The 12,111-nt window shown below is 49.0% G+C and overlaps 1 protein-coding gene across 6 annotated transcripts in view; it reads right to left on the reverse strand.

Annotated features, from left to right (window-relative positions):
- Positions 1-12,111, reverse strand: part of Fhad1 (forkhead associated phosphopeptide binding domain 1) — a 162,386-nt gene that overhangs the window by 12,021 nt on the left and 138,254 nt on the right. For all 6 annotated transcript variants that reach the window (XR_015452701.1, XM_087215112.1, XM_087215111.1 and 3 more), the window contains 3 exons: positions 11,085-11,174; positions 10,410-10,630; positions 9,720-9,885 (listed from right to left, as the gene is read on the reverse strand). Coding sequence is in view for 5 of the 6 variants with exons in the window: in XM_087215112.1 (XP_087071238.1) it covers positions 9,720-9,885; positions 10,410-10,630; positions 11,085-11,174 (477 nt within the window). In the remaining variant the exon portion in view is untranslated. The remainder of the gene's footprint in view (positions 1-9,719; positions 9,886-10,409; positions 10,631-11,084; positions 11,175-12,111) is intronic.

Consider the following 12,111-nt stretch of genomic DNA (forward strand, 5'->3'; position numbering starts at 1 on the left):
ACAGGGAATGTTTAAATACAAATTGTACTGCAGTAAAAGACACATTGCCATTAGTCTTCCTCAAAATTCTCCCCCTTATCCCATCATTCTTCTCACTTTCTGAAGCAGTTCTGGAAGTCTTCTTGTATTTTCACGAAGTGTGACAAAATTATGGTGAATACTCCTGCTGCGTGCCATCCAGCAGAAAGGCCTGCTTACAAGAACATTATGGCAAGTCCTCATCCACCTTTTTTAACAGATCTGGCACCGTGCTGCTTCGGACTCTTCCCCAAAGTCAGAAATGACCACGGAAGGTAAGTAAGCACGTTGGGTTGATTTAGGACACTGAGGCAGTCATGACAATGGAACAGAAGACACTCATGAAAGAGGACATCCACGGGCCGGGATTTAGCTCAGTGGTTCTGAAGCCTGCCTCACAAGCGCAAGGTCCCGAGTTCGATCCCCAGTACCAAAAAAAAAAAGAAAGAGGACATCCAGGACTGCTTCAGAAAGTGGCAAGAAAGACGGATCAAGTGTATTCCAAGCAAGGGGGAGTATTTTGAGGGGGGATTTGGTAATGTGTCTTTTATTATAATCATTTAAAAAAAATGTAAATGTTTACAGTATTTTCTCATCACATCTCACATATATGCATACACATACACACACACACACACACGAGTTCCCTCACCCCAAATGCTTGGGATTAGAAGTGTTTCAAACTTTGGTTATTTCCTGATTTTGGAATATCTGCATACACATAATAAGATATTTTGGGATGGGCCCAAGTCTAAATATGAAATTCATTTCTGCTTCATATATGTCTTATATATATAACTTTAAGGTAATTTAATGTAGTATTTTAAATAATTTTATGCATGGAACAAAGTTTGGAATATTCTACTTGTGGCATCACGTTGATATTCAAAAAGCTTCAGATTATGGAGCATTTTGGGTTTTGAACTTTCAAATCAGGGACGCTCAACCTATATATTTGTGCTTTATGTGTATAAAGAATCAGTGTGTGCTCCTGTTGAGAGTGTGTGATTTACCTTGACAGCCAGCCTATGCGGACCATGTCAAAGCTCTAGTAAATATCTGTTGAATGGACAAGGCCCAGGACAGCACCCCTTTTATTTACTCTCCTCTTCCCAGTGCCTGGTACCCTAGTAGCCTAGGCTAGGTACTCAATACATTTCTAAGAGATTTTGTAGAAGACCCAAAGACTTGCCTCTTTAGCATACAATGGACAATGGTAACAGCTACCTTCTTTCCTTGAAAATAAAACCCAGCCAGAAAAAAAATCAGCCTTGAAAACTGGAGATCAAAAATGCCAGCCCCAACCAGCCTCTCCTTGCCCTACCTGCCATCATTATTCTCTTGCTCCTCGGTAAGGCAGGCAAGGCAAGACCTCAATCGTGGAGATCCTAGACCCCAGTCTTGAAGCCCTGGCTGGAGGGCTGGAGGAAGGCAACAGTCACTCTGCTCCTAGTGGAAACAGTCTGTCTCCCTTCTCTTCAGCCTGGTGGAGGCCTGAAATTCCAGGGGCGCTCATATCTCAGAGAAGCGCAATATTCCTACATCCAAGGCCATCCCAGTATCTTTTCTGTCATCTTATATTTACAAATAGTAAACCAAATCCTAGATGCAGGGTGGCTTCTGCCTACTCCAGTCTCTCCTGTGGGTATGAAGGAGTTAAGTGACAAGCCTCCCCTCAGTCACCATATGGGGGGCAGCAAAGTTCTCAGGTTGAGAGAGACCCTCAGGACACACTCTGTCCTCCTGACATCCTGCTCTGAGATGTAGGCACTGTCTAGTCTTAGGACAAGTATTTTGATTGAGAAGAGGCTTCTGTTTTCCAAGAATGTCCCTTACGTAGATCGTCTGGCTTCTCCAATGGTGATTTTGTTGTCTCAGGGTACATATGGCCTTTTATCAAATCTGGATACATCTTCTCTCTCTTACTCAGATGTCAGGCTCTCAAGGTGTGGAGAGCTTGCCTCTCTGTCTCTCCTTTCTGAAACATGGGAATGAGGATGGGAATTCTGGCCCTAAAGCTGAACTTGAGTGGCAATGTGCAGACTGCAGTCCTGACTTTCAAGAAAAATTATTCTAGAGGGCGCTTCCTTGAAATTCAAGAGACATGCCACCTGGCCTGGATCAGGTTGTGACCTGGGTGTTTATTGCCTGAAAGAGGGCAAGGGACACTTGCCTGGTGTCAGATTCGCATTGGGTTCCCTTGAGTTTTCCTACTTAGCTGGGCAGCTCTGGAGAAATTAGTTTCTGAGGCTCAGAGCCCTCCTCTGTCAATTGGGACAATGACAATACCCACCCTGCAGGAGGCCGCATGCTTGGCTCTGTGTCTGGCACATGCCAAGTGCCTGTACCCAGCAGGTAGAGTGTTACTGTCCACTGGGTTTCCTGCTGGTCACCTGTTTCTCTCTTCTTTCTGGCTCACCTGGAAATCTGCACTCTGCCTCTTGCTCTTCACCATCTCTACAATCACCCATCTCTTTAACACAGAAGGAATATTGACATTTAGCTTTTGTTTGTGCTCTTGGCCTTTTGCATTAAAGAAAAAATGGAAATTCATCAATGTTCAGATGCTGCCCATGAGGAAGACTGGGGCTTTCTCAGGGCAGGGAATCACAACGTGGGCCTGCAGAGGGGGCTGTGGCCTTTGGGGACAATGCTGAGTCCCTCAGGGATCTCTTTAGGGGGCCCGGCTAGGAGGGAGTTGGCCAGCTGAGAGACCCCATGAAATGCTGTCTCTTCTTGGAGGATTAATCTGCTTCAGGTGGTGGCAGAGCCTCTCAGAGCAGGGGCAGAGGATGCAGACAGCCTTGGGGTTGCTGCTTAGGTGTCCTGCAGGTGGAAGAAACCCCTAGTGGCTGACTTCCCCATCAGGGACTGCAGGGGCCTGTTTGGAAGCCACTGTCTCCCTAACCCTGGAGCTTGCTGGCTTTCTGGGGTTGGTTGGCAAGTGCTGTTTCCAGGGTCCTCAAAACCCTGCCCCTCAGGGACAGTTCTAGAAGAAAAGAGTCACCTGAAGTGCTGGGGATACAACGGTACTAATTGAGCTGGGCCGCCTCTCAGATGGCTGCAGGCAGGCGACCTGTGGGGGCTTTGGGAAGAGAGAGTTGTTAGAGAGCCTGAGCTCAGGACCAGGTTGTTGAAAGAAGGGGGGAATGTGGACAGTGCTGAAGCCAGGAGCAGCTGATGTCCCGCTAAGGGGCCCAGGAGATGGTGGCTTATGGGACTGTGAGCCTGGAGGCACTTCCAAGTTTTCCAGAGAAGCTGGAGATCCAGCATATTCTATGAAAGTGCCCTATTTTGAGATGTTACTAACCGCCCCCCAAACCCCAAAACAAAAACAAAGAAAACAGCCTGTGTGTCAAACAAGGTATATCTGTGGGCTGCTGTTTTGGGACAGCAGCATCTGCACTGCCCACCTTGGCATCAAGTTGGTGTTCAGTCAGCACACACTGAGGGGCTGCTGGGTAAAAACAGGATGCCCAGTTTCATTCAAAGTTCAGAATGAAAGCAAATACGTACATTCAGTATAAATATGTTCCATGTGATATATGGGACACATTTAGGCTAAATAACTATTTGTTGCTTATCTGAAATTCAAATGTAATTAGGTTCCTGTTTTATTTTTTCCCCTAAACCTGGCAGCCCTACTGGCTTTCCCAAAACTCAAGAAGGAAGGAAGTGACGCTGTTTGGTTTTTTTTTTTGGTACTGGGGATCAAACTCGGGTCCTTGCGCTTGCGCAGCAGGTGGCGAAACCACTGAGCTAAATCCCCGGCCCCAGAAAGTGACACTGTTTTGAGGATGGGATGTGAGTCTTGCTCAGCCTGATGAAGCCCCAGTCGGTGACAGCTTCTGCATAACTGACAGCTGCCCTCTAGGTATTTTCCATTTAGGAGGCCTTGAGTCTGCTATGAAATATTTTTCACAAACCTAGTTTAGAGGGACTAAGTTCAGACAGAGGCTGGTCACAGACATCAATGGTTGTAAACCTTCCTTCCTATTCTTCTCTCTTTCCTTTTTGCTTTCACAGCAGAACCCTTTACCCAACCAAAGGCTGAGGGTCTTGGCATAGACAGCAGATAGAGCACAGCTGCTCTGGTGAGACAAGGTGTGAGGTGCAGACAGCCCCACCCTTCCAGGGGACCCCAGGGCTCCTTGGAACTCGTTTGACCACTGCTTCAAAATCTAGTCCTGGATTAAATCCAATCAGGGGACAGCTGAGTACTGAGGCACAGAGCCTGGCCACCCACAGGCCTGCATTCACCCCACCTGACTGGACTCACTGGATTTGTAGCACCTGTCTGTCTCAAGAGCTGTTCTCAGACATGGCTTGGTGACATCCTGTCACTTCTGCACTAAGGCTATTCTTAGGTGTGTGGTTCATTCTGTAGCCCTTTGTCTCCTCTAGGGGACACCAGGCTGGCCTTTGTCCTAAGAGTGGTTGTGAGCTGCCCATGTGTTGTATCTCACGGACACTGGGAGCTGGGGACCATGCTGGTTCTCCATTTCCCATGGGCTTCAGGAAGCTCTGAGTCAAATGAGCCCCTCCTTAGCAGGTGTAGGGGTCCACCCCCAATCCTCACTCCATTTTATACCCATTTCTCCCCATTTACTTCATCCTTTAATGGGTTCCTGGGGCTCCTCACTCCTCCCTTTCTCTTCTCTTCTCATGACCTTGTCTCCAGGACCCCAAATCATTCTGTGCCTAGTTTGGTTGCCCCATCCACCAGAAGCACACTTGAATTTCCCTCTGCCTTCTCTGACCTCAAGATCCTGGGTTGGACTCTTGCTTGTCTCTCAGGTCACCTGTTGAAACTGCAGGGTGAGGCCGGGGCTGGGGCTGGAGAGGGGCAGAGAGGGGGCAGCACACGCTGGTGTTTATGTTCCAGGGCTCTCACCATTTGTAAAGACTGTCTGTACTATGGGTCTGGCTGCCTCATCAGAATACTTTTCCATACCTGCCTCTCACTCTCTTTGAAAGAACAGTTACAAGATGTCCATTCTTTTGCATTTTTCTATTCATGATCCTCTAAACGTTCCTGAGTGAAAATATCAGGTGACCGAGAATGTTTAATATGTCCTCACCTGTGCCCACCTAAGCATACTACAGGGGTTTCTGGGAGATGCTGGGAGTCACTGGAAGTGGTTGGCAGAAGAGGGGCTGTGTGGTCAAAGCCCCTTTTTCTTTAGTCACCTTCTATCCATATACTGTACCCCTACCCACATTTTACCTTTTCATCCTTTTGAGGGCCCGAGGGTAGCAGGCCTTGAGTCCCCATTCCATTCAAAGCTTATACAACATCTAACGATTTCTACTCCTTGGTCAAAAATACACACTGGTGCTGAGGAAAACAGGGTCTAGAGAATACTCATATCTAAGAAAATCTTGGAAAACAATGAGTTAAACAGAATAGAGATGATGATGGTGGCATTGAGGAGTCTTATTTGCTCAGGGGTTTCTATACATGTTCTCATTGCATCAAACCCTGTGTGATAGGCACTGTTTTTGTTCTCTTCTTAAAGACAGGGATCTAAGCTAATTGAGTAGCAGGAAGGTTGGGGATGCCAGCCCAGTTGAGACCACCCACCAAAGCTGTGCTCAAGCCCCTCGGCCAGGATTTGATTGGCTGGAGCCCGGAAGGGAAGCTGAATCGCTTCCCAGACCAGAAATGCATTTCAGCTGTTCTCACATTTCAAGTCCTAATGATGGGCTCAGAAAGCCCTGTACACTTCTCAAAGGGCAACTTCTGAGCATTTGAATGTTTTCTATTGAAGATTCCAGTCTTAACCCATTCACAAAAAGTTAGCAGCACTCTCTTGGCCGTAGCTCTAGCTGTATTCACCACACAGAAAAGGGAGCGTCACAAAGGAGCTGCCAACACTGGGGGACCAGAAAAAGTCCCAGGGTTAGCTGGACTTGTCAGCTGGCAGGCAGTTCTCTGAAAGAACCCCAGGAATTGCTCCCACCACCCAGAGCTGCCTTTTCCTGTAGTAACTGAGCTTGCTGTGCGCTGGCTGCCATATGCATTGTGCCACTGAGCCCTCCCCACTGGCCCGGAAGTATCTGTAGGTCCTGTTGATAACACTGTTGTTGAAAAGCCTGAGACATGGAGGTAAAGTCATTCACTTGTCACTCAGAGGCAGAGGTGGGGATGAACCCTATTTGTCTACAAGGTTGGCCTCTTAATTCTGAAAGGCTCGGCTGTGATGTAGGAAGTGGACCAGCCTGGGCCATGGTCACTGTCACACTGTGCCCTGGAAAGAGCTTCCAGAGCATCAAGGGTCAGGAGGCCCATGACATGGGCCAGGCATGTCCAGCACTGAGATTTTCTCAGGCTTTTATATCAAGCCTCATGTATTAGTAAGGAAGTATGATTAGATTCTGGAAAGCTCTGCTTGGTGAAGAGGTGTTCAGACACCAAAACAACATTGGAGTGTGTCTGTCTGTCTGTCTGACTGTGGGGAGTGTCGTTCTGGAGCTCAAGGTGAATAATTTCATCCTCCAAGGCCTCAACCCATCCTTCTTTATGAACCGCTGCTGAGGTTTTATACAGGAGACTTTGGAAAAGTGAAGGCTCCTTGTGAAAATACTAAGGGTGAAACTTAAATTTCGTTTTCTTTGAATTTCCATTTAAAAAATGAAAATATATTCCTAGGAAGGAGTTGATGCCAAGAAAGATGTATACAGGTTCCCTTTAGAATCTAGCAAAATTTTGGAATTTATTTTTACCCCTGAAAACAGGAGCTTTTCATACCATATTAAGAACAATCCTTAAAAGCAAACCCTTCCCCCTGGGATGAGCACCCCAAGAGCAATGGTGAGTGGAGGTGGGGTGAGATGGGGTGTTGCAGAGAGCAGGGCTGGGAGGGTAGATCTGGGTGGGAACCCACTTTCTGCAGTGGAGCAGCCCTCTGTCAGCCTCCGTTTCTTATCTCTGGGGCCCTGACCCCTCCAGGCTGAAGTGGGAGGAAGTGTGAGCTTGTGGAGCAAGTGCAGCCAGAGGGTCCGTGCTGCATATTCTATGAGGGAGACCCACAGTGCTGTTGTGATTGTGGCTGTGGTTCTTGTCCAGGCTCCCCTCCCTGTGAAGTCCACAAACTTGCAAGGCCCCAGCTGTAGCTCTTCTGGGGACCCTGACACAGGTTTAACTGGGCCATTACAGATCTCCCTCTATGGAAGGATTCTAGTGCCAAACCAGCTGGCACAGCCTCTGCATTGTGCATGAATGAGGGGGCCCATGAATAATGCATGCTGTGCTGATTATGTAAATCCTCAGGTTTTCTTACATTTCCAGCCAACACTCCACAACGGGCTTTGGGAGGCCTTTGTTGTCCCGTTTTGTGGTTTGGTGTCTCTGTTTGGGGCTCTGGGCTGCCAAGTCCCAGAAAGCACCTCAGGAAGTTGTGGGCTCCCCAGAGGGCACATCAAAGGACAAGTCAGACCTTGGTGCCGCCCCAGCTCCCTCAACAGGGCTTAGGGCAAAAGGACCCTGTTCTTCACCTGAGGCAACCCCGAGACACACACATGCTGAGGCCAGTGATGTTTAATTCAGAGCTGCAGTGCCAGAAAGGCCATGTCCTAGCAGGATGGGTGGTTTCATTCTGGGGCTGAGAGCCCCAGGTAGCCTGCTGTCTGGAGGTCTGCAGGGAGGAGGTGGGCTGCTGCGGGACCTCACCTGAGAGCGCTTCCTGGATGGGAGGCACCTTACTATGGGGGTCTGGCTTCCTCAGAGACCAGGCAGGTGACACACGCGGTCACACACACACACACATGCACACACAGTCACACATGTGCAAACACGTACACATACAGCCACACACATGCAAATATGGACACATAACACACACCCAAACATGCATATACACAGCCACACACATGCAAACATGCATACACAGTCACACATACTGCACACACAACCACACACATGCACAATACATTCACACACATGCAAGCACGCAGTCACATATAAACATGCATATGCAGTAACACCCATGCAAACATGCACCCAGCCACACATGGATACATAGTTATACACGTGTAAACACACAGAGTCACATACATGCAAACAGGTACAAACATGTGTCAATGCACACACATGCAAGTGAACACATGTATGTCCAAAGTAAAAATAACGTAACAATTACAAGGGGGACCCTAGCAGACAGGCCCTCAGACAGCCCTGGAATCAGGGTGGGAAGTGTTTGGGGTCGGGTCCCAGCCCTGCCTAGCAGCCACAGTGAGAGACCTCTGGCAAGGCCCACTTTCCTGTCCATAAGGCAGGACTAATCGAACCGGTCAGGCAGTCTGGGAGAGGCGTTAGTAAACCTGTCCACTCCTGCAGAGCCTGGACACACCCGTGTCCATCTGTAGATGGCCAGGAAGAGGTGGTAGCTGTGGTTATTGTCCTGTTGGCCTGACCCCAGCCTTGAGATCTGCTCTGTTTTAGGAAGAGTGAAAGCAAACCGAGGTGCTGATTCTATGGAAAAGTCAACATTCTGGTGCTCAGCTGAGGGCCGGCCCAGAACCATGCTTGTGGAGTAAGGAGTGGACAGATACAGGTATAACTGCAAAGGAGATGAAGGAGCCCCTCTGCTGACCAAGCTGCAGACACAGGGCTGCCAGGGAGCGTCTGAAACTGGCCAGGTGCTGTCCACAAGTGCCCAGCTGTGTGGGACTCACTCAAGAGCACATCTGCTGGCCACTGGCAATATAGGGTAAGGCAGGGTACACTCGCAAAATCCAGGTGCTCCTCAGGGTGCTCCAGAGACAGTGCAGGTGCCCCTCACCACCTGAGACCACCAGCTGCCAGGTCAGCCAGCAAGGATGCGGTAGTGAGGGAAATCTGTGCTGTAGTTAATCCTCACACAGCCCTGTGATGCAGATGCTGATGGCTGCCTTGTACTGATGAGGGAGGCAAGGCTCTGAGAGAAGAGACTTGCACAAGATCCACAGTTAATAAATGGGGGGATTTGAATCCAGGACTGATCCCTGTACCGTGTGACAGGTGGACACCAAGATGAGGGAGGAGAAGGCTTCTTTTGGCTGAGTAACCTGCCTGAGTCAGGACTCTTGGTTTTCTCAAGCCAACCCAGGCCTGCCAGCAATGTCAGCCTCACGCCTCTCCTCTGGGTCCCTGCCTGCAGTGGGGAAGCCCTCCCTGACATTCCTCCCCGGATCACACAGCCCAGCCACCCTTCCGACGTAGTCCCGAGCCCATGACATCAGCTAGCTGTCAGTTCTACCTGCTTGTGGCACACAAGAGGATATGCTCTTCAAAGACACCATTCATTGAGCTGCTGTCCATCTATCCATTCATCTGTCCATCCATCAACCTGTCCTTCTCTCTGCCCTTCCATCCATCCATTTGCTAAATACTTATTGGGTGTCTACTATGTTTCGGGCACTCAGAATAGTGAACCCAAATCTCTGCTCTCAACGTATTCATCTGTGCATCCTTAGTGAATGATAAAAATATGAATAAATGTCATCATTTAAAAAATACAGATGAGCATCTAGTCAGAGAAGTTAAGAAACCTGCCGAAGTCCACACAGTAAAGTGGTAGGGTGGTGGTCTAAACTTAGCTCTGTCTGCTGTCAAAGCTCTTTTGCCACCCGTGTTTGGATCAGAAAGTGCATCTCAGTCTGGACCCCTGGGACCTCCAAAGCCACATCTAAGGGCCCCCGAGCTGAGCCGCTGCACCTACCTTCTGCTGCCTGGTGGCCCTGTTGAGGCTCTTCTCCTGCTGCAGCTGCTGCTCCATGCGCTCCAGGGCCTCCTTCAGCAGTGCCTTCTCCTCGGCCTGTTTGTAGATGTCGTCCTCCAGCTTGGCCACCTGTGACTGGTACATCTGAACGGACACTTTGCTCTGCCTGGGTGCATGGAGAGAGGGGGTTCCTTTTCCCCTCAGCATCCTCATCTGTCAATGTTGTATCAGTGGCCTCTGCAAATACTTCCACACTGGGGAGTGTCCTTACAAGGGGAGCCTGGGACAAGGATTTGTGGTGGCGCAGAGGGCAGAGCACACAGCACAGGAGCTAGATGTGGTCTTGTGGCAGGGTCTGGGATGTGCTACCAGCCCCACCCAAGTTCTGGTGGGGACCTGTGTGTGACTCTTGGGAAAGTGATGGAACCATCAAAGCCACACAAGTGTTGACCACAAGTCAAGGATGATAACAGTGCTGCACATTCAGGACACACAGAGAGGGAAACCGAGCACCCCAATTGCTGTGTTCTCATGGACAGGCTTGCCCCATCTGGCCTGGTTGCTGTCCCCCCAGTAGCATGATTATTTCACACCCAGCCTTCTGTCCTCCTGTCCAAGCCCCAGGTGTTCGCTACTGTCTCTGCTTAGCAGGAGAGGGGACCCGGCCTTCCGGTAGTTCCTGGGCAGTACCTGAGCTGCTCGATGTCCTGCTCGTACCCCTGCAGGAGCTCCTCTTTCCTCTTCAGCCGGCTCTTGAGCTGCGTGATCTTCTCAAACACCAGGTCCAGGTCCCTTTGTCGCAGCTGGTTGACTTTCTCCCTCTCTTTGGGGGAGAGGTGCTTCATGGACATGCGGCCCGACATGTCCTTGATGTTCATCAGGCTTCCCAGCGTTTGGCTCATGTCCATGTACTGCAAGCAAAGTGGTGACAGGGGATGAGGTGCTGCCAAGACCAGGATTGGCCGATTTAAGTCAGGCCACAGCTAATTCTTCTTCATTCACTGTCTGCAACCACAGAGAGCAAACAAATGCTTTGGAAATGAGTGAAATTGGGGTGTTCCTTTCCCCACCTCCACTTGCATGCACCTTTATGAGAAGAACCAGGGGGTAAAATGACAACAGATGTAAACAGTCATTCTAACTACTCGAGCTCTCCAGGAATTTGGCTGTGCCATTTCTTTCTTTCTTTCTTTATTTTGAGTTGTGCAATTTCTGACCCATGATGGGTAGTAGATGTGTCTGCAAAGTTAGTAAAACAATGAAATAGGCATGTGAGGTTGATATTTAGTGAACTATCCCGTGGTTAACAGTGACCGCAGGGATCCAGGCTTTGGGCAGGAGAGGGTGGATGCCCTGTGCACATACCAGTTTTTCACTGAGCTCTAAGGCCTCAGCCATGTCCGTTTTCCCTGACTTCTCCATGGTGGAGCTGGACCCTGAGTTGGTAAGGCCATTCTGAAATAAAAAAGCAATCAGAACTCTCTCAGCCATCCATGATGAATTTCTGCAACCAGAAGCTAAAGCACTGCTTGACTACAAGAGGAATAGTTCAAAAGACTTGATTTATTTTGGTTCCTGACCAATTGGCTGGGGCCCTTTGTCAATCCCTTTCCTATAACTGAACCCTTCAGAGGCGGCTCCGAGACATGCGTGGCTGGTCTCCCTTTCTTTTCCATTAAGTTTAGTGGTACATTTTAGGTATACAATACAGTTACATTCATCATTGGGATCTTGTACCTGTACATGATGTATCTTGGTTCTTATTTTTTCCCCATTCCCCTGCCCTCCCTTCACTGCCTCCACCCTTCCCTATTTACAGAAACTTTGTTTCCATGTTTTTCCTTTTCTCATATTTTTTCTTTTCCCTTCTTTCCTTTCTCCTCCCACTTCCCCTATTCCTTTAGACATTTTCTTCTTATTTCACAACATCGATTATACATTTTGATTCTTATTGGTCTCCTTTGATCACTGTCTGTCTTCCCTCCACAGGAGTGCTTCTTAGTAAGGCTGATTTTTGTACCCTTCCCCTAGGATATTTACCAATGTCTGGACATAATTTTCGGATCTCACATCTGATGATGGAGAGTGCTATGGCATCTAGTGGGCAAAGGGCAAGGATTCCACTAAATGTCCCTCTGTACACAGGCCAGACCCTCTTCCAAATTGGGCAGGAAGGATCTGGCCCTAGATAGCAACAGTGCTGAGGTTGGGGAACCTCGGCCTAGATGACAAGCTCCATGGAGACAGGGACCATGCTGCTGTCTGCTCACTGCCCCACTACTGTGCCTAGCATGGCACCTGGCACAGGCAGGCACGCTTACTGGATGAATGAATGAATGCATGAATGTTTACCCAGAAAACGTCCCCTCTTGGGCTGGGGTGTAGTTCAGTG

Source organism: Heterocephalus glaber, unplaced genomic scaffold (genome assembly GCF_053883595.1).
Source record: "Heterocephalus glaber isolate CG9 unplaced genomic scaffold, H.glaber_assembly_v1.0 deba00001452, whole genome shotgun sequence".
NCBI lineage: Eukaryota > Metazoa > Chordata > Mammalia > Rodentia > Bathyergidae > Heterocephalus > Heterocephalus glaber.